Raw genomic sequence first — 25,657 nt, 5'->3', positions numbered from 1 at the left:
CAAGGCCTCCAGAGTGCCTTGGCCTCCGCCCCCATCCGCGGCCCCGAGATAGATAGGAGTATTTTTTTTTTCTTTTAGGAGAAGAAAAAAAAAAAAAAAAAAAATAGACCTAAATGAAGAGAAACACCAACAAAGAAGGAGAGAGGCCTGCAGAGTCACGTGGGGGCAGAGACCAATTGGGCCTCCGGTGGCCCCCCCACCCAGGGCGGGGAGGAGGAGGAGGACGGACGGACAGGGCCAGCCTACTGTCCGCCCACCGCCCGCCGTGGCGTAAAGAAGTTTCCGTGTGCCCACGGTCACCACCGCCCCACCTGGGCCACTGGAGCTTCCCCTCGGACCCCCGGTGCCCACTGGCCACCCTCATCCAGCGTGTGAGCTCGCCTTCTGCTCCGTAAGTGAGGGCCTGGGCCCAGGCCTCTAATGGCCAGCCTCCCTCCTCAGTGCCTCCCTGCGGCCTGGGCCGGCCACTGCCTGCTCTGCTGAGTGACTGGTGCCCGCTCCTCTGGGCAGGAAAGGGGCCGGGGATCTCCCCAGACCTGCCCTCCTACCACACTACCCCTTCTTTTCCCTGGCTGGCTGTTGGGAGGAGCTGGGCCTACGGGGATCTGTGGGGTGTCCTGCTGTCCCCGGGTGGCCGGGTGTCCCCAGGACTGCGTTGGCCCAAGCCTCATAGCCTGGATGTACGTCCATGGTCCCTGGGTCTGTCTTTGGTCTCTCTGCGTCTCCCTGCCTGTGACTCTGTGCTGTCTCTGTGGATGTCTCTGAGTCTCTGTGTGGATTCAGTCGTCTGTCTCTAGTATCCATCTGTCAGTCCCAGTTCTGGGTTCTGTGGCTGGGCCAGGTCTGAATTTGCTTCCCTGGGTAGGTGGGTGAGGGGCTGTGATTCCCCAGCTAGAACCTGGGGCTGTGAGGAGTGGGTGCAATGAAGCCTGGAGGGTCAACACAAGGGCTCCCAGCCAGTGACCGTGGAACCTCTGGGAGAGGGGATCTAAGGGGAAGGGGAAGGAGAGAACTGGCTCAGAGCCCAGGCCCCACCCCACCTGGGTCCCCAGCTCAGGCCTGTGCTTACACTGCCTGAGTCCTGCTCAACAAGGTCTAGGAGACCCCCGTGGGCTCCATCCCAGAGGAGCTGACGGGATTCCCCAGCCCAGCCCTCCCCCTCAACCCCCTTCCCTCTCTGCTGCTCCTGGTTGCCACTTTCTGAGGGCCCCTCCCTGACCGTTGAGTGGCAGCGGCCCCCACGCCCCAGCTCCTGCAGACACTCTGGTTTCTCAGGGGTTTAGGGTAGCGGGTGGAGAGGTCTGCAATAACGCTCTTTCCTCCCTCCTCACCAAGACCGGTCCATGGACTCCCACGGAAACCACAGACTCTGTTCTGTAGGGCCTACCTTTTCCATTTTATATATGGAGAAATTGAGGCTCAGAGAAGCCAAGTGACCTGTCCGAGCTTGCCTCACAAGTCGGCCGCAGCATCTGTCCTTCATCAGCTGGGTGAGCGAGAAGGGAGGTGGTCTGCGTGGTGTCTTGAGGCCTTGGCTCGCAGGACCAAGGCGCCAGCTCCAGCTAAAGCCAGAGGCCTCGGGGCACAGGCCCAGATGAAGCTGACCGCAGCCAAGGGTCTGAGCCTTCACATTTGAGCCTTTTGGGCGGCTGCGAAGCTGCAAATGCCTAATTGTGGTATTTGCCCGCTTGAAGATCATGCCTTTTTGGCTTCGTTGTTTGCAACACTTTCTTGGACCCTAGGTGCCCCGAGGGGGCAGGGGCAGGATGCAAGCGGGCACCTTCCTCTTTCAGGTCTCAATTTTTTACATTTGAAAAATGAGAGTGACTGAATAGATTCCCCCCACCCCCACCCCCTCCAGCTCAGAGCAATGGCTCAGCCCTTCGGCTCGAGGTCCCTAGGACACTTTTGTTCCTAGGGCTGCCGGGCACTCTCTTGCCCTGCTCCCAGCCCAAGTAAGAGCGCAGAACTGGACTGGAGAGAGATTTCTCCTGCCCCTGGGTTCTATTCTCCCAGCTCCCACGCCCTCGGTGGTTTTGAGTCCTCACCAGACCTCGGAAAACTCTCAGGGTGAAATTACTACGACTCCCATTTCCAGCCAAGCAAACCGAAGCTCAAGGAGAAGAATTTGACCCAGATCTCCCATCTGGATGCTTTCAGCGATTCCGCAGTGCCAGGCGTGTGTTTTGCCAACACTGCTTCCGTTCATCCGCACGGCCACCCTTAAAGTCCAGGCATCACTCCCACTTTACGGATGAGGAAACTAGGGCTGGGAGATTTGCTTAAATCTCCATTGAGAAAACGTGCCTGGGTGGGGGTGGGGTGGGGACTCAGTTTCTAGCCTTGAGCCGGTATCTTGGCCATGGTCCCCTACGTTTGCCCTACCTGTTTCCATGCTGCAAAACGGCCAGCGCCCCCAGCGTGGCCCTCACCAAGACTAAGCAGGATTTGCAAACAGGGACTCGCCTCCTTTCACCACAGGAGGGTGGCCCAAGGCTCCCAGGCGCCCAGCACCTGCTCAGATTCCCGGGCGCCCGGGCTCCGGGGGCCGGGATGGGGATGGGAGTCCGAGACGGTGAGAGGAAAGACACGAACCCGTCTCGGTGGCGTTGGAGGGCGCGGGCCGGGCCTCCGCCCCCGAATACCGCAAGAGCCCATATAGAGGGGCCGGCCCTTGGTCTCGGCGCGGCGGGTTCGCGCAGCGCGCACTGGCAGTGGAGGGGCCCGGGTCCCAGGTGCGCCTCGGAGCGGCCCTGGAGGCGGCGGGGGCGGGGAGGCGGGGTGGGGAAGCGCCGAGGCCCCGCGCCGCCAGCCCCGAGCCCCCGCCTCCCCGCCCCCGGCCCGAGCGGCCGTCATCGCGGGCGGGCGGCGCTGCGCCCGGGTGCGGCTCATCGCCGGCGGCGGCGGCGCGGCCAGGAGGTGCGGGGCTCGCGGTGGCCGGACGCGGGGCGCTGCTGCTCGCAGGAGCCGCCAGGTGGGCGCCGGGCGGGCTGTAGCCGCCGTCGCGCCCCTTTGCGCTGGCCGGATCCATCGAGGCTCCGCGCGCTTCCCTCCTGGGGACTTCGACTCTCCGCCCGAGGTCGCTCCCCCGCCTCGGGCTCGGCCTCTTTCTCGGGGCCCGCGGGGTCTCCGTCCGAGGTCTCTGCGCCTCGCGCCCGGCTTGCAGCTCCACGCCCGGCGCCCGCTGTCCCCGCTGCGCCCACCTCTCCGGTCTCCGCCCGACGTCCCCGTCTCGGTGGCACGGCCTCGGTCTCGGTGTCGGTGGCTGCCGCCCACGGGCTTTGTCTCTCCTGGCCTGGGGGCCTGGCAGCTCCGCGATTTCGGGCTCTCTTCCCGGGTGCCGTCGTTGTCCGCCTCTCAGCTCGAGCGCCTGTACGGGTCCGACTCTGCCGGGCCGCGCCTCTGAGCTCCGGGCCGGGGTCCGACCGCTAACCCCGTCCCCGAACCCCTGGCCGGGCTCCTCCGTCTCTCCAGGTTTTCTCTCAGTGTCTCTGTCTCTCTGCCTGGGTATCTCCCAGGTTTCTCTTGTCTCTCCGGTGTCTTGGTCTATCTTTCATCTACAACTGTGTCTCTGGCTTTGCAGCTGTCTCTCCGAGGTTTTCTCTCCGGGCCTCTGTTCCCCAGTGTCTCCGATCTCTCTTTTTCTGCCCTCTGTGTGTGTCTCTTTCGTTCTCTCATCTCTCTATCTCCACTGCTCTCTGTCTCTACCTCTGTCTCGCTGTCTCTTCACCTTTCTTGTCTCCCTCAGGTTTTCTGACTCTGCATCAATGCCTCTCTGTCACTCTCGGATTTTCGTTGTCTCCGTCGTCCCGGGGGTACTCTCTCAGTTAAGTAGCCACGGTCGGTGTCTCTCGCTCTCTTTTTTGCCCATCTCTGGGTCTCCCAGACTCTGCCTCTGTCTCCCTCGTCCCCATCCGATCCCCAGAACGCTTGGGCCCCATTCCACCCGGGGTTCAATGGCATCTCCCCGGCTGGCGAGCTCATCGCGTTTTCTCAGAATCGGGGTTTTGTTCTTAAATGAACGAATCCGGATCAAAGCGCATTTAATCTGACAGTCCCAGATCGGCGGCGGTGGGGGGCCACTCAGGAGGAGCCCCTGGGAGGGTGGGGAGAGGGCGCGGCAGGAGCGCGGACACAGGGCCAGCAAGGGCCCCGCACGCACGGGAGCTGCTCCGGACACATGTGCTGCTGTCGGCTGCTCAGGGCGCTCTCATTGGGGGCCTGCAACAGGCGTCCTTGACCACCGGCGCTGCAGTGGGGCCCAGGGGCCGGCCCGTAAGCAGGGCGCCGAGGGGCGCGCGGCCGCGGGGACGCAGGACCCACCCTGCCCAGGTCCCCCCGCACCACCAGCGGCCGTCCAGCCCTGCCATGAACCTCTCCTCCTTCCACAGGCGGACGCCGTGGGCATGGACTATTCGTACGACGAGGACCTGGACGAGCTGTGCCCCGTGTGTGGGGACAAGGTGTCCGGCTACCACTACGGGCTGCTCACATGCGAGAGCTGCAAGGTGAGCGGGCAGCTGGTCGGCAGGGGACAGGCGCGAACGGCGGCGGCGGGTGAGCCACGAGCGGGGACGCGGCGGAAGGCCCGGCTGGGAGGTGCAGGGAAGGGGAGACAGAGCCTGTCCCCCTCTTGCGCTGACTCCCCTCTCTCCCAGGGCTTCTTCAAGCGCACGGTGCAGAACAACAAGCACTACACGTGCACCGAGAGCCAGAGCTGCAAGATCGACAAGACTCAGCGCAAGCGCTGTCCCTTCTGCCGCTTCCAGAAGTGCCTGACGGTGGGGATGCGCCTGGAAGGTGCGAGTGCCGTGCCTCCTACCCCTGACCTCTGACGGCGAGAGGGCAGGGGGTGGAGATGGGAGAAGGGGTGAGGGGAGGGTACCATAGGTCTTCTTGATGTTTCTGAGGCCAGGCAGTTAGTCCTTCACGTGAAATCAGGGCCGATCCTCCCTATGGGGGAGGGGTGAGAACCGATGCCGGTTTGGCTGAAGGGATGCGCATAGGACCAGCCTGGGGTGGGGTTGGGAAGTATCCAAAAGTGAACCCCAGAAAGAGGACCCTCTCCCCAGCCCTTGGGAGCAGAGCCCCACAGAGCTCCTCCCTCTGTGAGTTCTGTAACACCCCCACTGACATCCAACACCAAGCCAGAGTCAAGGTTTTCAGTACCTTTACTGGAGTTTAAGTCCCAGTGCCATCACTTACAGGCTGGGTGACATTGGGCAAGTCCCTTAACCTCTGAGCTGCAGACACCCCATGTGAAGTGAAAGTGAAGGTTGCTCAGTCCTGTCCAACTCTTTGTGACCCCATGGACTATATAGTTCATGGAATTCTCCAGGCCAGTATACTGGAGAAAGGAAAGTAGCCTTTCCCTTCTCCAGGGGATCTTCCCAACCCAGGGATCAAACCCAGGTCTCCCGCATTGCAGGGGGATTCTTTACCACAAGGGAAGGGGCTTTTCAGTAGTACCTTCCTCCTTGAGCTAGTGAGAGAATTGTATGAAAAGCTCCTAGCATGGTACCTGAAATGTAGAAAATGCTCAACAGGTTAGCTGTTATTGTTATCCTTACTGATGTTATTATCCATCCAGCATCACTGTGCAGCCCTCACTCACCCAGACCACTCATCTCTTCGTCCGTTCATCCAGCCAGAAGGTTCACTCAGTTCATTCACTCAGCAGGTCCCTAGCCAGGCCCTAGAGAGCTGGGCAGTGGGGACCAAGTGCTCCCAGAGAACCCAGGCCCATCCTTGTCTCCCCACCCCCACCCCTAACTGTCTGTCCAGAGGGGAGGAAAAACGCTTCAGCAGGAAAGACTCACGTTCTTTGAGGGTGGACAGTCATAGGCTTCTACCCTGCTGGCCCCAGCCGGGCTGTGCGCCGAGCAGGCAGCTGTTGGTTAAAGTTTTTAAACGATGTAGAAGGCCCCTGGTGGCTCTGAAAGCTGCCGGGGCCAAAAGTCCTGCCACCTAGAGGAAGGACTCCCGATGGAAGGGGGATATCCTGTCCTGCCCCCAGAGCCCAGGTCCCCAGCTCCTGGGCCAGAGGGAGTGGAGCAGGGCTGCCCATTCCCAAGGCAGGAAGATTGGCCGGGTGGGCCCCGGGACACCCTCCTTGCTGAGCACTGGCCTCTCTCTCCTGTCCTCTCCCTTCTCTGGGAGCTCAGGGTGGGGTCCTGTCTGAGCAGGGGCAGGGGCCACACTTTGGCTGCAGAAATACACCTGTTGGGTCCAGCTGGTGACACATTCTTGGCCAGGCGGAGGGACATCTGGTCAGCAAGGGAGGTCCCTTCCCCCAGCCCAGAGCCCCAGCCAGCCCTTAACTCAGCTTCAAATTTGAAGGCAGCAGAGGAAGCCTGAGTCATTTTGCAACAGGGGTTCAACAGAGGTAGGCAGACAGTCAAGAAGCAGCTGGACCCTGGGAACCCACCTGGGAATGAGGCTGACCAGAGCCCACTTCCCGTCTCCACCTCCCTGCCAGGCCCTGTGCTGGGCACTTGAGCCCATTGCTGGGCCCCTGGAAGTTCTCAGCCTGTGTATGACAGCACTCAGTGGGATGAGAGGCCAGACATCTGGGTAAGAAGAGGATGCTGCCTGTGAACCCAGAACACTTTGGGTGTTTAGTAAAGCACCAGAGATGGAAAGGCTTTGAGACAGAAGGAATATCACAGGCAGGGTTGGGGACACGCCAAGCAGAGATGCAGAGAGATAGTAAGGTGGAAAGGAAAGGAGACTGGGGCTCGTGAGGGGTAGACAACGTGGCAAGGGCACCAGGGCCTTGAATGCCAGGTTAGGGGATTGACTCTTGTGAATGGCAGGTTAAGGGCACCGGAGGAGCCATGAGAGGTGCGGAGCTGGGGAGAGGCCCAATCAGATCCGTTTGGGAAAGAGTTGTGAGTGGAGTGGTAGGGAGGGTGGCCTGGAGGGGATGAGCCTGCCCCCCTCTGCCTCTGCCCACAGCTGTGCGCGCTGACCGCATGCGAGGCGGCCGGAACAAGTTTGGGCCCATGTACAAGCGGGACCGGGCCCTGAAGCAGCAGAAGAAGGCACAGATTCGAGCCAATGGCTTCAAGCTGGAGACAGGCCCCCCAGTGGGGGTGCCCCCGCCGCCCCCTCCCCCACCGGACTACATGCTGCCCCATGGCCTGCATGCATCTGAGCCCAAGGGCCTGGCCTCAGGTCCACCAGCTGGGCCACTGGGCGACTTTGGGGCCCCAGCGTTGCCTATGGCTGTGCCCAGCGCCCACGGGCCACTGGCTGGCTACCTCTACCCTGCCTTCCCTGGCCGCGCCATCAAGTCTGAGTACCCAGAGCCCTATGCCAGCCCCCCACAGCCCGGGCCACCCTACGGCTACCCAGAGCCCTTCTCGGGGGGGCCTGGTGTGCCCGAGCTTATCCTCCAGCTGCTGCAGCTGGAGCCAGATGAGGACCAAGTGCGGGCACGCATCGTGGGCTGCCTGCAGGAACCGGCCAAAGGCCGCCCCGACCAGCCTGCGCCCTTCAGCCTCCTGTGCAGGATGGCCGACCAGACCTTCATCTCCATCGTGGACTGGGCACGCAGGTGCATGGTCTTCAAGGAGCTGGAGGTGAGTCCCTCCTCCCACCTGGCTGGCCGCTGGATCTGGGGTGTCTTCTCAGCTAAGTCTCAGTCTTGGACACCCCTTGGGTGGGACTAGCCTACCCACTGGCTTCAGGTGTGTCAGGGGACAGGGAGGCCACCCTGGGGAAGCGAGGAGTATTCCTGCCCCTCTCCCTCCTCCCCACTCACCCCTCCCTCTTTCCCCTTCTCTGTTTCCTGGGTATCTATCTCCCACGGCCTCTGCTTCTTTCATCTCTGCCTCTTCTCTGTTGTCTCTCTCCCTGGTGTGCTATTTGTCTGTTTCCCTGTCTCTCTCTAGTCCCTTCAGTCTCTCTCTCTCCCAGTCTGCGACTCTCTGGACACTTCTCTTTCTCTAGATTCTCCCAAAGGACTAGCTGAGTCCCGGGGAAGCTGTCTCTGGCTGTCCCAGCCCAGCATCAGGAAGAGAGTCCAGGCCCTCCTGTCCGCTCATTTGGAGAGGCCACCACTCCCCACGAACCTCAGATATCATAGAAGGGGTGTTAGTATCTCAGTTTGGGGTGCTTCTCCTTCCTACCTAAGGTGAAACATCTTACTATCCCGCATTTCTCATGCATGGTGGTTGGTGTGCTTATGCTGAGTCACTCAGTCGTGTCCGACTCTTGTGACCCTTAGACTATAGCCTTGCCAGACTCCTCTGTCCATGGGATTCTCCAGGCAAGAATACTGGAGTGGGTTGCCATTTCCTTCTCCAGGGGATCTTCCCCACCCAGAGGTTGAACCCAGGTCTCCTGCATTGCAGTCAGACTCTTTACCGACTAAGCTACAAGGGAAGCCCTATGGTGGTTGGTCCTAGGTGTAAATGTGTGTGTGTGCGTGTACAGGGAGAGCTAGGTGCCAGGATAAGTAGGGGATGGCAGGGCCCACCTCTCATCTTCCAGATACTTTGGCTGCAAGGTCTTCCATTCCCCTGGATTGGGATACCTGTGGCTAAAATAAGCAGAAAAGCAGCAGGAGAAACTAAGGCCAGACATGGAAGAACATCCCACTCATCCCGCCCAGTGGTTTGAAGCGCTCAAAGGCTGAGAGCTGCCCCTTTAGTGCCCTGGCTCCCTCTGACCAGGGTGTCCTGCCAACCTCAGAGGCCCCCAAGCCTGGCCAAAGCCCATCCTCCCAGGCTTAGACCAAGACACGATGGGCCTTTACTCCAGGCCTGTTGCTGTCTGCAGCTCTCGGGTCTGCCTGCCTGGCTGTAAACAGCAGGGCCTGTTGCCCTCCCTGCGGAGCCACTGCAGCCTTGAGCAGCATTGTCAGTGCTGACGCCACGCAGGCCTGGGCTTCCTCCAGGGGCATGTGGCCGGATGGGCCGGGGGCACTGCCTGCCGGGGCTGGGCTGGACGTGAGGTGGGGGAGGGGTGAGATGAAGGCTGGGCACTGTGCACCCATGAGGCACTGTGGGGCCGGGGGCCTGGGTTGCTCTGGGAGTCAAGAGTTGGCAGCGATGGCTTCTGCTTCTACTATGGAGGGCCTCTGTCGTGTCTGAGGTCTGGGGATGTGCCGCGTGTCTGCTGTGGGGTGGGACTTCTCACCCATGCCCCCTCTCTAGGCCGACCTCATGGACAGAACAAGAGGCAGGGCCTCAAACAGTCCCATCTGCCTTCTACTCATGCCTGGAGGCCCTGAGTGGGGGATGAGGGTCCCAAGACCCTTGGATTGGTTGCCAGCTTTCCCTCCAAGCCTCCCATGAGCCCCCAGTGCAGAGGGGAGGAGGAACGGAGCCTTCCTGGCCCTCCAGAACCCTGGATCCAGGGGCAGGGCACTTCCTCTGGCCGCCATCCTGGTCTCTCAGGGGTTTTTCACGCAGGATGGGAAGGGCTTTTGTCCCAGCTTTGCTGAGTGTTTTTTCCTGCTTCTGGCTTCTCTGTGGTCCAAACCTTCCTGCTTCCCCTTCCCAGAGTCTCTGAATCAAGCCCAGGTTACCAACCTCTGTAAAGGAGACTTGCAGATAAGTACTAGCCCAGCCCTTAGAGGGCCTCTTATCAGCCATATGGAACTTCTTTTCCACTGGTCCAATAAGTCCTGGGCTGATGTGTTTGCAGAGCCAAAGCTAGGGAAGTTGAAAAGTGGGAGGGGAGCCGAGTGACTCTGTTCTCCCCTTTGACCCTTCATTTCTCACCTCTGGGCAGGACGCATCATAGCAGCCAGCAGAGAGGGTGCTCTGAGAGTGGGGCCACCCGTGGCCTGTGCATGGGGACAGTGAAATGGATGGGACCCAGGGGGCTGCAGGCCAGAGGAGGAGACAGACATGCACATAGATAACGCCAACACAGGGCACGGGGTGCCCAGGTCTCTGAGAGCCAAAGAAAGGGGCCAAGGGAGCCCAGTAGGAGAGCAAATGGTTCTGTCTTAGAAAGTTAGGAGAGGTTTCTTTGATCTGCCCCTCTCCAGAAAGCAGTCTGAAAAGGTTAAGGGTGTTCCAGGAAATGGGAACAACATCAGGTGCAGAAATGCAGAAAGGCATCACGCGTCAGGGAACCCCAGGCAGTACTTGAGGCAGGGCTGGAGAGGCAGGGAGGGCGGGAAGCAGAGCCTGAACCAGGAGTAGGTCCTTCAGTGGTGGGTGATGGACAGCCAGCCAGGGAAGGCCGGCTCCCACCACAGAGCCGGAGCTCTCCCTAGAAAGACCCACTCAGTCCCCTGTGATGCTGATGACATCTCGCTGCCCAGGGCAAGGCATGAGGTCATTGCTGAGCTGATACTGGGGGCTTCGGATGCCCTCTTGGGCTTCCCCTCCTCCATCCTCTTTCCCAGCTTTGATGTCCCTCTGTCTCTGCATGATGCTCCATCTCATGCAATTGCGTTGTGCTAAATATGATGTGGCACAGAGATTAGAAACACAGACTGGAAGCAAGGAGGCCTGTGTGTAGCCTCCAGATTGCCACTCATCTGCTGTGTGCCTTTGGTGACTTTATCCTCTGGGCCTCAGTTTTCCATGTCTGTGAAAAGGGGGCAGTGGACATAATGGCCACCTCATAGGGCTGTTGGAAGGGCTTGGTGAGCAGGGGCAGGTTAAAGAATTTAGCACAGGGTGCAGTGCACAGGAAGTGTTCAGTGAGTCGGGGCTCAGCTCTCTCCCTCACCCCCTGCTGCTGTCCCACTGAATCTAACCTTGCAGGTGGCGGACAGGCCAGGACAGGAAGAAGGAGAAAAGATATATTGTGTCCATGCTCCTCTGAGCATGCTAGGGCTCTAAGAGAAGACAGGGCCCACCTTGCCCTGTGCTTCCAAAGCAGCTTTGTACCTGCAAGGTAGCAGAAACTCACCTGTGCGCACTGCTCAGTGGGGGCAGGGCCCAGGCAGGCAGCCTCTCTGGACAGTCCCCCTGAGGGACAGCTGGGAGGACGCGAGATAGCAATCAGGGAGGTGGAGACGAGGGCCAAGAACGCCTAATGACCCATCTTGACATCAGTGCACCCTTGACGCCCTACTCCGAGGCCCTCAATCGGCAACACATTTAACTGCTTAGATATATAGTTTCATTTAAGTGACAGTAACTCTGTCAGTCCTGGGCTGACAAATGACAGCCCGCCAACCACTCAGCCGGGACAGCGCCACGGCCAGCCCATGGCTTGTCAGCCACTGGAGAATTACAGAGCCCGCTGGCCTTCGACCGCCAGACCGATCAGACCCCAGGGGACTCCAGAGGGGGGCCTGCTGGGAGGGAGGTCATCTCAGCACCCATAAATACCCAGTCTCTGAGGCAGGCTGCAAAGTGTCAAGGCTCCAGGAAGATTTGTGGCGGACTGGCAGAAGGGGTGGGCGGCTGGTGGGCCCAGCAGACAGGCCCGGCTGATGAGGGACCCCAGGGCTGAGACTACGAATGTCCTGATTGCCAGGGCGAAGGTAGAGGAAGAACCTTTTGCTTAGGGAGAAGCCCATGGAAGGTGAAGACCAGCCCTCTTTACTTAAATGAGCCTCTTCGCCACCTGCTTTCCTGTGGAGAGGAACTGGCCCTGTGGTTTTCCTTTTAATGAAAGGGGGAGTGTGTGTGCGCGCGCTTGTGTGTGTGTGTGTGTGCGCTTTCCTCTGTGTGAGGAATGTTTGGTGTTTGGTATCTTTGTGTGTCCATCTAGGCAAAGTGAGAGTGAAGTGTCTGGAAGGCGCAACTGCTTAGCTGATGGGTAGGGGAACCCAGGCGAGGTGGGCAGTGTCTCTGGAATAACTCACCTGGGAACCCTCACGACTGACACCGCTGTTTTCTGTAACCAAAAGAGGGAGGATTTATTTTTCCCATCTCTCAGAATAGGAAATCAGGGCCGAGTGTGTGGCTAAGCGGGAACCAGAAGGCACAGGGCGCCGACGCCCAGCCTCCAAAGTGCATCTCTCTGCCTGCGCCCCTTCCACCCCCGTGGCAGGGCTGCCCCCACTCCCGGGGTCCGAGGTCTGGGTACAGAGTCTGCTCCCGGGGCTTGGCCAGCCAGGTCACTGTGACCCCTTCTGCTTTCTGCCCAAAGCTCACACAGCTTATCTCCTAATTCTCCCCCTTATCTCATGTGCTTCCATCTCCCCACCCTCTGTTCCCTTAATTCAGCCACAAGGGTGTCTGCTCTCGAGGGCCCCAGTGGGTGGGGAGGTGGGGCGGGCAGAGCCCATCCCTGCACACCCTCTGTCTCCATCTGGGTTGGCCAAAACGGCCAGTGTGACTCCCTGAGCAGGAGGTGATGGGGAACGGGGCCTGGTTGAGGTGCTTGCTGAGCCTCGCCTCCCTCCTTGGAAGGGGTGGGCAGGCGCTCCAGGGGCTGGCCACTTCCTGAGGTGAGATAAGGCCAGGTGCCCCCTGCCTGCTGTCTCTCCTGGCCTCTCCCATTCAGAGATACTTCTGCCTGAGCCTGGGGTTCCCCCGGCCCGGGTGTTTTTTTTTTTTGTTCAGACAGTTATGAGGCTCTAGGACAGACGTTCTGCTGGGAGAGGAGGGGGAGTGGTAGGTTCTTGACATGGAGGTGAGGGGAGGCAGGAGGATGGGAAGGCAGAGCAGGGTAGCGACAGACCCTTCCTCTTATTCTCAGCTGTGCGGGCTGGGAAGGGCTGGGCAGGCGAGTCCGGGAGGAACCTGTCTGTGTGTCCGGCAGCTTGCTTTGTTCTTTGTCCACTTTTCTCTCCTCCTGTCTGTCTGAGGACTGGCTCCAGGGCCACCCCCAGGAGAAGAGCAGAGCAGAGGGGAAGAGGGGCTTCTACGCCCCGCCCCCCGCTGGGCAGTTGGTCAGGTCTGGGCCAGTTCCCCACAGGCCGGGGGCTGCCTGGACGCCTCTGGCCTCCAGGTTGAGGGTGGTTCCTCTGGGCTGTCTGTGTATGTCTTGAGGAACACATATTTGTTCATCAAGCAAAACTGACACCCCTCTTCTGGGGGCCCAGAGATGAGCTGGATACCAATCCTGCTGGCAGATCCCACAGGTTACCAGGGAAGATATGAAGAAGAGCCATGAATAGCACCATGAGATGTTGTAGTTGCCAAGTCGGGAGGAGGGGGAGGCTTTCTGGGGGCAGTAGTGAACATGCCCTGAACTCAAGGGTGGCAAGGGTGGGGCTTCCTCCATACCTAGTGGTTAAAAGCACAAGTGAACCAGAAGGAGCTGTGTGACCTTGGGTAAGTTAGTTGATCTCTCTGAGCTCAATGTCCTTTCTCCTTGTTGTCCAATTCTTTGTGACCCCATGGACTGTAGCCCTCCAGGCTTCTCTATACATGAAATTCTCCAGGCAAGAATACTGGAGTGGGTAGCCATTCCCTTCTCCCAGGGGATCTTCCCGACCCAGGTGTTAAACCCAGGTCTCCCGTATTGCAGGCAGATTCTTTACCATCTGAGCCACCAGCGAACCCCCCTTTTTTCCGTAGATCGGGGATAACAGCAGTACTTACCACAAACACTTGTGGAGCTGTAACAACGCGACTCGATGTTGTAGTCTGCACTCACTGCAGGGCATGGCCCCGGAAGGTGCCCAGGGAGTACCCGCTGTGTAGACGGTGGCTGGTCCATGAGCCACAGATGCTGAGAAGGACTGGAGTCTGCACTGTGTGGCCCCAGGAGGACACACTGCACCCAGCACCGTTCTGAACACCCAGAAGGGTTCAATGTCATCCCTGCTGTGAGCTGAGGACCAAGACTGCTGGCCGTGGCCCTGGCCTGGCTCTGTTTCTCTCTGATTCCTGGAGAGTCCCTTGCCCTCTCTGAGTGGCAGATTCTTCATCTGGAAATAGTTTAGGCTGGGGTTCCTCGAGGGTCCTTCTGGTTCTGGCATCCCATGGTCCTGAGTCCCACTTGTCACTGTCAGGCTAGAGTGTGGCGATCGCCATGCTGGAAGACTGTCCCTGCCCTCACACTGAGTGCCCCCGAGTACAGCCTAGGGACTCAGAATCGGCCCTGTGTACCCTTCTGTTCCTCCTTCCGATGTAGACCATTGCCAGCCACCTGCTCATTCCCTGGGCTGGGCTGCAGGCTTGAGCTTGAAGGTTCTGCACAACACCCAGGGGAAGCCCTCTGACATGGCTTCTTTTGGAGTGGTTGAGGCTGCTAGACATGTGACCACAGGCCAAATGGGCAGAAGGAAAAATTAACACTAATTTTCCCTTGCATTTGAAGGAATCCTTCACAAAGCGTTTCGGTGACATTATGCGCTAACATTTACTGAGGGCTTAATATGTGCCGGACCACCTTCTAATACTTTGCCTACTTTCCAGATGAGAAAACTGAGGCCCACAAAGGTGACAGAATTTGCTTAAGATCATACAGCTTGTAAGAGGCAAAGCCATGGCCTGCAGCCAGGCCCAGCCAAGTCCAGCGTGCCTCCACTGGACCCTCTTATTATTTTGCCAGACCTGTACCTTACTTTGATGAGGAAGACAGATGGGCAGACTGGACACAGAGGCTGGGCAACTTGCCCGGGTCACGTGCACCGTTGAGCGTCTGAACTCAGAGCTGGCGGGAGAGGGGCGAGGGGAAGGTCCCCAGCAGGACTGGACCCTGGACCCCGGTGTGCCTCTTCCTTGCAGGTGGCCGACCAGATGACACTGCTGCAGAACTGCTGGAGCGAGCTGCTGGTTTTTGACCACATCTACCGTCAGATTCAGCATGGCAAGGAGGGCAGCATCCTGCTGGTCACAGGGCAGGAGGTGACCAGACCCTACTGTGCCCCCCGCCCACCCCCCCACCAACCATGCCCTTCCAGAATTCTGGGCCCAGAAGAGATCCTAGGCCTCTCCAGGGCTGGCCCTAGACACCGCTGAATATCAGCCCTTTCCCCAGCTTCACGGGATGCCCACCAGCCTGACCTCCCTCTGACCAGCCCTAGCTTTGACCTGGAGAGGAGCCAGCCTCTGGGAGCCCTGTTCTGGGGGAGCAGCTCAGAGCTCTGGAAGGCTCTGGGAGAAGGTGGCGGTGGCACTGAGTAGTGAAAGAGTGAATAAGGGTTGGTCGGGCAGCAACAGGGGTGGCGGGACAGTCCCCACCTCCACACATGCAGAGGAGACGGCTGCATGAGCCAAGCTCAGAGAGGCAGGTTAGGGCTGCAGAGCTGCCGGGGGCCGCTAGGAGGAGGGTCTGGAGGGGAGGCGCCCTGTGGGGCTGAGATGAGGTACGAGATAAAGCTGGAGGGCTCGCTAGGGGCCTGCAGGTTCTAAATCCTGAATGGATGGATAGATGGATGGATGGGCAAAGGGGTCTGGGCCCCAAAGAGCTCAGAGTCAGAATTTGGGCACCCCAGGATGGGAGACATGGTGGGGTTGGGTTCGCTCCTGAAATCAAACAGGGGGCATCAGAAGAGTTTTAAGTGGGGAAGTTCACAGCCAGGTTGTATTTGAGGAAATGGCAGGATGGGTGGTGAAGAGGAAACGAAGGTAGCCACCCCCTGCTCAGAACACTTGGGACCTGGGAGGGCATGATTCAAAGAGGGGCTGAGACAGGGTGGAGGGAAAATGGAGGGAAGGGGAAAGAAGGAAAGGGAGGCTGATGCCCAGGGTCTAACCTAAGGAGGGAGCATCACTCCTGGTGTGTGTGTGGGGCGGGGGGAGGCGTGGATACAAGAGGGGAAGTGGGTTTCACAGGTGCTTGGAGTGGGGGTGGGGTGGAGATCGGAGACTACGGCCCTGCTCCCCACCCCCTACCTCCACCCCAAGCCCTTTGTCTTCATCCCCTGTCCTCACCTGGGTGTCTCAGGCCATCCACGGCTAGCAGAAAGCTAGCCACCTGTGAGTGCACGTGAAGTGAGTGAGAGGCAGGAGTGCTGGCCCCTGCCAACAGGTGGGTGGATGTCTCTGAGGCCATGGACTGCGTGTGTGCACCCTGCGGCTGTATTTTATTGTGCAGATATCTCCACACACATAAGTGGGTGGATGTTGAGATCTGCCCCTCACCATGTCAGTGAGAACATATACATGGGCGCGTGGATGTATGTGTGTTACCCTGTGATGCGACCATAGGAGAGAGTGTGTGTGTGTGTGTGTGTGTGTGTGTGTTCACGCCCTGTGAGTGTGTCCCTGCATGTGTGTGAACGTGAGCTGAGGTGTGGCCACATCCAGGTGTCCATATGCGGCCCCCCGGGGCAGTCATGGGGCCGCATCCACGTGTTTGCGGGCACAGCCACCCTGCCCCCGCCCCCACACCCAGCACAAGCTGGCACTCACTGCAGATGCCACCTCACAGCACACAAGCTGCTGCACCACGGGATCTGATCTGGCGGCCGCTCTTCGTGCATGAAGGACCCTTCAGCGCTCCCTCCGCACCCACCTGCCTGATGTCAGCTCTGCTGCGTGGGGGTCTTAGCTCCATGCAGGGAGCAGAGCTACGAGCCTGGGAGGGGTCGGGGGAGCAGGGACTTGAAGAGAGGCCTTCCCACCTGGCCCCGCCCCTAGGCGGGGCACCCCTGACCCCCAGGCTCCGACCAGTGCCTGCCCTGCACGCCCTCCCCTTGCGGCGCTGACCCTGCCCTGTGCCCGCCCAGGTGGAGCTGACCACGGTGGCCGCCCAGGCGGGCTCGCTGCTGCACAGCCTGGTGCTTCGGGCGCAGGAGTTGGTGCTGCAGCTGCACGCGCTGCAGCTGGATCGCCAGGAGTTCGTCTGCCTCAAGTTCCTCATTCTCTTCAGCCTCGGTGAGTGGGCTGAGCAAGGCCTGGCCTGGGGGTCAGGTGGATAACAGGTGGTGGGGTGGAGGTGGGGCTGGCGAAGAGACCCCAAGGTGGAGCGGTTCTCTGATGGGCGTCCTCGAAGAAGCCAGGCCCCCTCCCTTCGTGAATAAAGCTGTGAGGGGACCTGGTCCAGGGCCTGCTTTGTCTCTGGGCCTGAGTTTCTCTGTGTGGGAGGACAGAGGGCCAGGATAGGTCTAAGACTTGCCGTTTATGGGATAAGGACTTCTCCTGAGAATTTGGTAAATTCTTGGCTGAAAGCCTTAGGGAAGTGCCCAGGCCACCCCCAGAAAATGCCCATGTGATTTCAGGAGCTTCTGACCCCTGGTTCCCGTCCTGAGGTTCCCTGCTTTTCCTAATTCCCTGCTCCAGGGGTGTCTTTGAGGCCCAGACCCCTTTGCCCATTCATTCATTTTTTCATTCACTCACTCAAAAAAACAAAGAAACAAACCCAAATCCTTGTCTTCAAGGGAAGATGAGACAATAAGCATAATATGATTAGTAAACTATACAAATTAGTGAAATGACTAGTAAAATGTGTCACCTGGAAGACTGTGGTAAGTGCCAAGGAGGAAAAAAAAGCCGGGCAGGGGCAGAAGGCAGCCCAGGCCACCAGTTCTCCCAGCTCCACAAGTGTCTGGTGTCTGCCTCCTGTGCCCTCCTGATCTTGGCCCAACCTGTGCCACTCACGTCTCCACCCTCCTTCTGGGTTCTCATCAGGTCAGCCTCCCTCTGTCCTCCTTCACCCAGCAAGCTATGTCCAGTGCCCTCCTTGTGTCCAGTGATGCTGTGCCCCCGCTCTCAGGCAGCTCCCAGTCTGGGAGACACCTTTGCCCAGCACCATCAGGGCTGAGACAAAGAGATGGGGAATCCGGGATGGGGAGCAAGGGATCTGCCTGGAAGGCTTCCTGGAAGGGGGACATCTGAGCAGGGTCTTGGAGGATGAGTAGGAGTTTGCTAGGGGGAATACATCTTTTAGCAGAGGTATAGATGGGATGGAAGGTTGGAACAGAGGGAAGTGAATGCCTTGTCACCTGGAGAGAGGGCAGGACAGAGACGTTGTCTTTGTGGGAAATGACATCATAGTCACAGTCTGGCAAGTGTGTGCCTGCCCGAGAGTTGGGGCAGCTGGGGAAGCAGAGGGTAAGATAAAGGCTGGGAGTGGGGTGATTAGTGGAGTATTGACTGGGGGAAGCCCTGTGCTTAGGCTGTGATCAGGGGCCTGGGTGCCTAGGCTGGATTTCCTGACTCTGGCACAACAGGTTGGTAGCTGGAGGGGGCTTGTCTGCAAGGCTGCAGGGCTTGGTAGGAGCAACCATGGTGGAGGGTGGGGGCAGGATCTTGCCTCTAACAATGCAAGCTAGGGAAGGAAGTGAATGCATGCATGAATAAGTCTCTCTCCATCTTTATCTCACTCTTTATCTCACTCTTTGTGGGGAGTGACCTGGGTCATGATAATGACCCTCCGGGTGGGGGCCAGAATGTTGGGGCTTTGAGGGGAGAAGACCTATGACCCAGGCTTTTCTGAGCTCCTGGGTGCACAGTGAGAGGAAGCCAGGGAGCCACAGAGGCTGCTGGCTGACAGGTTCTAGGTTAGGGGAGGAGTCTGAGCAGTCCAGCGTGAGCAGGGCTAGGCCCAAGAGGAGAAACCAACGATAGCTTGGCTATTGGGGAAATCTGCCTGGAGGAGGGCCCTCTGCACTGGGCCTTGCTGTACGAGCAGGAGTATTCTGGGAGAAACAAAGCAAGCCGCAGCAAAGGCATTCCAGACAGAAGGAATAGCTGGTGCAGAGGGATGGGGAGAATCCTGACAGCTCGGGTGTAGCTGTGGGGCAGGGAGAGGGTGAAGAGGAGCCTGGAGAGGCAGGCAGGGGCCGAGCTGTGCAAGGCCTTGAAGGCCAGGCCAGTACCTTGAAGCTTCCCTGGGAAGAATCTGCAGCAGGAGAATCATGATCTAGTTTGCGTTTTGGAAAGGTCCTTCTGACTGCAGCATGGGAAAAGGATGCCTACGGCAGCCCAGAACCCTGCCAGAGGTTGGATGTGGGGCTGGGAGAAGCGGATACATCTGGGCAAGATGAGGGGCAAGATTTGCCCTGAGTCTGGAAGGTGGGAGGGGGCTACTCCCAGGATCCCACCCAGACAGCCAGACCGGGGTCCCCAAGGGAACTGGGAACCAAGAGAGGGGTGGCCACTTGCCCATCGCCCTTCAGCTGGCATGCTGAGCATCACCCCGGGGCAGCGCCTCCCTGGGCTGCTCAGCTTGAACCCTTGCGATGACTGTCCCCCCATTCCAACCGCCCCGCCCTCCCACCCTGCCCCTCCGCCCAGCGGCCCCTTCTCGCCTGCCTCCACAGAAGGGTGCCATTTGGTGTCTAAATAGCTGGCTCAGGCAGGCGCGAAGGCAGGTAAGGAGGTTTAATTAAAATTAGTGCCTCTCTCCTGGCAATCACGGTGTTTATGAAGATGGGCCCGGCTGGCATTGTTCTGCAGAGGACTTAATCGAAGCTTAATGGATTGACCTAACATTCGATTTCCTGACTTGCATTGAGGCGGCGGCAGCAGCATTCCCTTAAGCGTTTGCAATTTACCCACTGCTCGCGCCAACAAAAGGCGGCCTGAATAGCAGCCCCACTCGAGGGGCCATTGTGCGCGGGGGCGCCTGCCTGAGTCACTGCTATTGGGACAACATTCTTTATGCCTCGCTGGAATGAAAGGATTATTCAAATATTCAATTAAACCGTGAAAAGGGGGCTTTTCTGAGAACCTGGGGGCCCCCGGCTCCGCGGAGCTAGCGGGCTGCTCTCAGAGGTGGGGGTGCTATCTCCCAGCTCCCCCCCCCCAACCCACCCACCCCTGGGACTGCTGAGCAGGCCCATCTCCAACCTTCGGCGGCTCAGGGCTCATAGCGGGGCAGCAGATGAGGTCCAGCTCTTGGCTGCCCTGAGACGCAGAGCTGAATTTGCCCCCATTGTGCGGATGATGGGAAACTGAGGCTCAGACTGGGGAAGAGACTTGCTCCCGGTCACCCAGCTGGTGAGCTGGGATTTGAGCCCCCAACACAGGAGGGGACATCTTCAGGTTTTTGTGACTAAGGGAGGAAGGGTGTGTTGTCCAAAGGGATGTAGGCTCTGTCACATGGTCATCCCAGAGAATCTTCAGAGCAGTCCCTTTAGAGGGGGGCTTGGAGAAGAGGCATAGCTTGATCATGCTCCCCTCCAAGGGGGAGTCCAGAAATCTCCCTGGGGAAACCAAGGGCCCCAGGCTGGGTGGTCCTTGGACTGGACTCCTGGGTTGGATGGAACATGAGGTCATCATGTCATCTAATCCCCCAGGAACCCATGTCGAGGCCCGACCCCGCCCCTGCTTACCCATAGTGCTTGGGAGCCAGAGAGATCTGGGTTCGAGTCCCAGCTCTGGTATCCACTGCGCGCTCCAGGCACACTCCACTGTCCTTAACACCTGCGTGAAGGACACCCTTTCCTGCCTGCCTTCCTGTCTGTAGGGATTAACTGATGGAGGTGGGCAGGGAAGGTGCGGTGGGTGCTGGGAAAACGACTTTCCTGTCTTGCACTGTGGTGGCTGGGGCTCAATTAGTGACGGTGCATCCCTCCCCCAGCCCTGCAGTCCACCTCGGGGGGCAGTGGGGTCTCCAGCCCGCTGAGAGCTGCCAGGAGGGGTGTGTCCCTGAAAGCTGTTCTTGCCTGCACCTCCCCACCCAGTGCTCCGCCCTGCTGTCCCTGTCACACCGCTGCTGGGAACAGTAAATCCTGGTAAAGCCGAGGCTCCGGTCCTCCCCAGCCCCCTCCCACTCCTGCCTCTACTGCAGCATCTTGGCCAGTCCTTCCCACACCCTCCTGTTTCCTCTGGGCCCCTTGCCTTCTGTGTGGCCTTGAGCTGGTCCCTACCCTTCTCTGGACCCCCAGCTTCCTATTGTAAATTGTCAGAAGACTAACTGGAGAATTGCCCAGCCCAGGGGATGGTAGGGATTGAAGGTAGATGGGGTTGAAAAGAGATTGGGAAATGGATGGGACTGGTAGGCACCTCTTGCCCCCAGGGAGGCTAGTTAGGTGGGGAGACTTCCCATGACCTTTGAGTGAGTCTGGAGAGGACCAGGCTAGGGAACAGTCATGTACAGTTGGACAGGTTGTTTAACTGAACAAGGGCGCCTAGACAGGGGAAGGTAGAGCCTGAAACCCAGCCTGCATGCCCCTCACCTTCTTTCTGTGAGGTACGGGGGACCTTCTGTATAACTGGCACAAAGGTGCCTTATGGGCTAATGGTAATTCTGGGGAGGCCAGGAAGAACATGACCCTGGTTCACTTAGTATATGAGGGGAGGGGAATATCATGGGGGAAAGATTGGAGCGGGGGAGTGCCCAGATCCTGCCATACGCCCGAGGTCCAGCTCGGATTTCCCTAAATCCGACTTTGGACAACACAGGCCTCGACGGGCACGCTGGGGGCGGCTGGGGATCAGGGTTGCCAGGAGCATCCAGCCCTCCTGGCGCAGCGGGTGTTAAGAGGGATTAGAAGGGCCAAGGGCTGCGCATGCTGGGCTCCAGACTCCCCCGCAGCGGCTGGGCTGCGAGCAGTGGGAGCCGAGGGGAAGTGGATGGACGACTGTTTTCTGAACCACAGGCTGCCACATCCCAGGCCACACGGGGCTAGGAGTCAGGGATGCGGACAGGATCTGTGGGTTCCTGCTGATCGGTAACCCCTAGCCAGGGCACCAGCCGAAGATGCTGCCCAGGAGCTGAGGAGGGCTCCTGTGACAGGAAACTGGCCCTCTATGGGCACCCTGGGGGCCAGGCGCCTGTGCAGCTTCCCCTGCCTCAAGGTGGGCATGGCCCCTTTCATAGAGGACGAAGGCCTTCAGGTCAGGAGAGGATAGGGCGCGGGCCACCAATTCTAAGCAGTGGGGCTGGGATTTCAACCACCATCCATTTCACACTGGAGACACTTGATTTTTGTCTCCTCACCGGGCCTCTGGGCAGGACCACACTCCTTTGTCCCTGGTCCACACAGAGCTACCCAGCCACCCACCTGTCCCTCCCATCGGCAATTGTCCCTTTATGTTTTGTCCCTGTTCTTACACAATGTCCGTGTTTTCTGTGCGAGCATTTTTTATTGTTTTGGTTTTTGTTGTTTTTGGCTGCACTGGGCGGCATGTGGGCTCTTAGTTCCCCAACCAGGGATCGAACTCATGCCTCTAAGTTGGTAGCTCCGAGTCTTAACCACTGGGCCACCAGGGAAGTCCTTTGCAAGCATTTTTAAGTTATGTAGATGGCTTTTGGGCTTCCCCAGTGGCTCAGCAGTAAAGAATCCACCTGTCAATGCAGGAGACAGGGGTTTGACTCCTGGGTCAGGAAGATCCCTTGAAAAGGAAATGGAAACCCACTCCAGGATTCTTGACTGGAAAATCCCTCGGACAGAGGAGCCTGGCGGAATATAGTCCATGGGGCCACAAAAGAATCAGACAGGACTTAGCAACTAAGCAACAGCAGCAAAGATGGTGTTCCCTTATAGATCTCATTCTGAATCTCCCTTTTTTGTTTTTATTCTGTTTTCTCCCCGCACTCAGCCCCAGGCTTTTAAGGGTTTGTCCATTTGCTCAGTGCTGTGTCTGCTCCATTACTTCTGCCTACTGCACAGGACTCCTGGGGGTGTAGCCCCCGCCCGGCCATCCGGGCCACCTCCCCATCGCTGTAAATACTGTTGCAGTGAGCATCCAAGGCCCCCTCCCCATGGCCCCGTGAGAGAATTTCCTTGGGGTGCTGGAGCCTCTTGATGGGTCAGAAGGTGGATCAAAAGCGTGCCTGCCACTCTCTCCACTCACAGTTCGCCTCTTGGGATGGTGCTGATGGGTGATGATGGTGGTGGGGTGCTGATGCGGATGGTCACTCCCTGGAGACGATGGCGACAGGATGGTTTTGACCGTGGGGGATGGTGTTGGCCACGGACGTGGGGAGAGGAGGAGTGACAGTGACAGTAACCCAGGGAGCCTTGGGAAAGCACCAGACGCTTGTTCCTCTGAGCACTTTCTGGATACAGGCTCCCTGAACTCTCACAGCCGTCTGGTGAAGTAGATGCTACTGGTGCTCTTTTTGCCAGTGAAGAAATCGAGAGGTTCAAAGACAGATCCGAGGAGGGACCGGGGGAGGTTGGCGATGGTCTCGGTGATGGCGGCGGTGGGCGCAAGGACAGTGGCGGCGGTGGGCGTGATGACAGTGGTGGCAGCGGCAGTGACAGGTGCTTGTGGCTGGGTGACCAGCGGTGGCCGAGTGTGTGACAACCACAGGGGTGTCAGCAGTGGTGACTGCTGCTGGTGGTGGCGTTCAACCAAGGTGTCGCTGGTGATGGCGACCCTGGTGGTGGCAGGAACGACTGAGGTTTGGTAGTTGACGGCGGCAGGGACCATGTGGGTGAAAACCAGGGATGCTGGTGCCGGTGTCTGCCAACCGCGGGCATGGCACCGTGGCGGCGATGGGGAGACTGTGGTGGCAGTGCCCACGTCTCTGGTGATCGCAGGGACGCTGGTGTGGGTGAAGCCAGCGACAGCGTCGGTGATGTGACGGGACTGGTGATCGGCTCCTCCCTCTGCAGATGTGAAGTTCCTGAACAACCACAGCCTGGTGAAGGAGGCTCAGGAGAAGGCCAACGCCGCCCTGCTCGACTACACCCTGTGCCACTACCCGCACTGCGGGGACAAGTTCCAGCAGCTGCTGCTGTGCCTGGTGGAGGTGCGGGCGCTGAGCATGCAGGCCAAGGAGTACCTGTACCACAAGCACCTGGGCAACGAGATGCCCCGAAACAACCTGCTCATCGAGATGCTGCAGGCCAAGCAGACTTGAACTCGGGCCAGTGCGGGGGAGGGGGACCGGGCCGGGGCCAGGGGGCGGGTCGCAGCACCCTCGCGGCCTCCAGGTGGTTTATTTTTATTACGCTGACCCAGGACCCCACCACGTAGGCCGCTGCCCCTCAGCTCTGGGAAGCCCCGTGTTTGGGAAGGTGGGCGAGGGTGAGCAGGGCCTGGCTGAGGGCAGGTGGTCCCCACTCACTGCTGGCACTTGCCTGCTACTCAGAGTGCCCCAAGGAGGTGGCTGCTAGCCACTCCTTCCCTCCCCCTGCTCCCAGCTGTCTGTCCTGGAGTCTGGATCCCAGGCCCAGGGAGGAGGTTCGGATTCCCTGGTGGGCCTCAACGTCCCTTGAGTCAGAGGTCATCCCTTCGTCCTCTCCTGGGAGCAGAGGCAGAGAGAGGTCAAGTGGACATCAGCGGGCGGGAGAGGAGAGGGTCTCCAGACCCTCCTGGAGACCAGGAGGGAAGCCCTCTGTTTTGTAAACTAAGGATAACAGAGTTTGCAAACTTAGGCAAGGGGACTGTTGGGCCCTGGAGGACACTGGGAGACTGGTTAGGACAAAAAGACCTCCTCCCTAAACCCTCTGCCCCATCTGACATCTGCAGGGGAGAACTTTGACAGTTGTTATCTGAAAAGTATTTTGCTACAATCATCTTTCTAACCCTCTCCCGCCAGAGGAGAAGTTTGGTTTGGCACAATCGGCATTCTAGCCCTGTTCACAGTTGGCCCTCCTGGCTGATATTTATCTGCAAGGCTGTAGTCAAGAAGTTTGTTTTGTTTTGTTATTTGATTTTAATTTAGGTGCTCCTTGAAAGGTATGTATGTGGAGGGGCAGGGGACAGATCTGAGGTCTGAGACTGGGGGTACTAGGACCAAGGACAGCCCGTGGTTTCTCTCCAGACACCCTCATACCGAGTACCCAGGGGTGGTGCTGGGTCATTATTCCTGAGCCCCCACTCCAATCCAGAGAAGAGCCTGTCCCTCTACCCCACTAGGTGGACAGCAACATGGCCTGTGGGGAGCTCAGAGTCTCTGTGAGTGGGAATCGGGGTGATCTTGGGGGGAGAGTGTACGGGGCTTCAGGTCAGGGGCATTGCTGATGAACCGTCTTTCACTGGCCCCATCCCATTGGGTTCCTTGCTGCACACCTTTGAAGCTGGACCTCAACTCCTCTCCTACATCCCGAAAGACCCTCTGCAGGGCCAGGCACCAGGGAGCGGCCTTGGTGTCCTCCGTCTCCAGGCCGGGCGTCCACGGTCTGTCCCGCTTTCACGATGCTGTCGCGGCTTGTGCTCAGCTTGCCCAGTTGCAGATCGCTGGGCATCCCTGCCCCCGCCTTCCAGCACCCTGTCTCAGTCGCCGCCCCTGTCTTCTGAAACACGTGCCCCTGGCCAGGCTGGCGATCCCCCAGCCCCCAAATGAGAAGTGCCCTTAAGAACCCCCCAACCCTCGCAGCCCTGGAATAAATTTTGCAATTAGTTTCCAGCTACTTTTGCCTATTTACATTCTGGGGCCAAAGCAGAGCCTCCCAAATAGGCTTGGGTTATCTAGGGCAGGGCCATGCTCCAAATGGGATGAAGGCGATACCCAGGTAACCTTTGGTTCAAAACCTGGGGGAGGCAAGATGGGGTTTGGGGGCTGGGGAGGGGGATACCAGGCACTACTGGGGCCCCACCTCATCCCTGGGTCCCTGCTAACCGTGGGAGGCCTGGAAGAGGCTTGGGCTTCCCAGAGCCTCAGCCTCAGTTGCACCCTGGTTGCATCTCAGCTGCCACCCTGGGCAGGAGGGAACAGTCATTGAGTGAGCATCTGCTGTGTGCCACCCATCATTTCACTGTTCCTCCAGGAGCCCCGTGAGGCAGGGGTTATAATCCAGAAGAGGGCAAGGGACTTTAGGCGGCCACCTGCTGGGGCCCACCTGCCTTCAGGGCGCTGGCCGTTTCTTCTCTGTCTGCCATCAGAGGCCCACAGGCCCTGGGCCTGGCCCCTCTCACTGATTCCCCGACTCCCCCCAACCCAAGCCACCTAGTGGCAGCAGTGAGCAAGGCCCCCTCTGAGGACTGCTTCCTCCGGT

General features: G+C 59.0%; 1 protein-coding gene across 3 annotated transcripts; it reads left to right on the top strand.

The window, feature by feature from the left end:
* The first annotated feature begins 188 nt into the window (after nucleotides 1-188).
* On the top strand, nucleotides 189-25,072 carry NR5A1 (nuclear receptor subfamily 5 group A member 1). 3 transcript variants are annotated; one of them, XM_027556237.1, is made up of 7 exons: nucleotides 189-391; nucleotides 4,392-4,508; nucleotides 4,659-4,800; nucleotides 6,958-7,583; nucleotides 14,601-14,720; nucleotides 16,547-16,694; nucleotides 23,330-25,072. In XM_027556237.1, exons 2-7 carry the CDS (start codon nucleotides 4,407-4,409, stop codon nucleotides 23,575-23,577), a joined length of 1,386 nt encoding a protein of 461 aa, XP_027412038.1. In that variant the 5' UTR covers nucleotides 189-391; nucleotides 4,392-4,406; the 3' UTR covers nucleotides 23,578-25,072. The 3 variants fall into 3 exon arrangements, with proteins under 3 accessions (XP_027412038.1, XP_027412040.1, XP_027412039.1); XM_027556239.1 differs by lacking the exon at nucleotides 189-391 and adding an exon at nucleotides 2,462-2,735; XM_027556238.1 differs by lacking the exon at nucleotides 189-391 and adding an exon at nucleotides 2,886-2,974.
* Nucleotides 25,073-25,657: the final 585 nt, after the last annotated feature.

The sequence above is a fragment of the Bos indicus x Bos taurus genome, chromosome 11 (assembly GCF_003369695.1).
Source record: "Bos indicus x Bos taurus breed Angus x Brahman F1 hybrid chromosome 11, Bos_hybrid_MaternalHap_v2.0, whole genome shotgun sequence".
NCBI classification, from domain to species: Eukaryota; Metazoa; Chordata; class Mammalia; order Artiodactyla; family Bovidae; genus Bos; species Bos indicus x Bos taurus.
The sequence above is the reverse complement of the archived record's forward strand: the minus strand, read 5'-3'. Positions and strand labels throughout refer to the sequence as shown.

Excerpts from the sequence above, each read along its gene's own strand:
- NR5A1 (XM_027556237.1), top strand. The coding sequence starts at position 4,407 with ATGGACTATTCGTACGACGAGGACCTGGACGAGCTGTGCCCCGTGTGT. Across the intron at positions 7,584-14,600 it reads TGGTCTTCAAGGAGCTGGAG|GTGGCCGACCAGATGACACT; the intron begins GTGAGTCCCTCC and ends TCTTCCTTGCAG. Across the intron at positions 14,721-16,546 it reads TGCTGGTCACAGGGCAGGAG|GTGGAGCTGACCACGGTGGC; the intron begins GTGACCAGACCC and ends GTGCCCGCCCAG.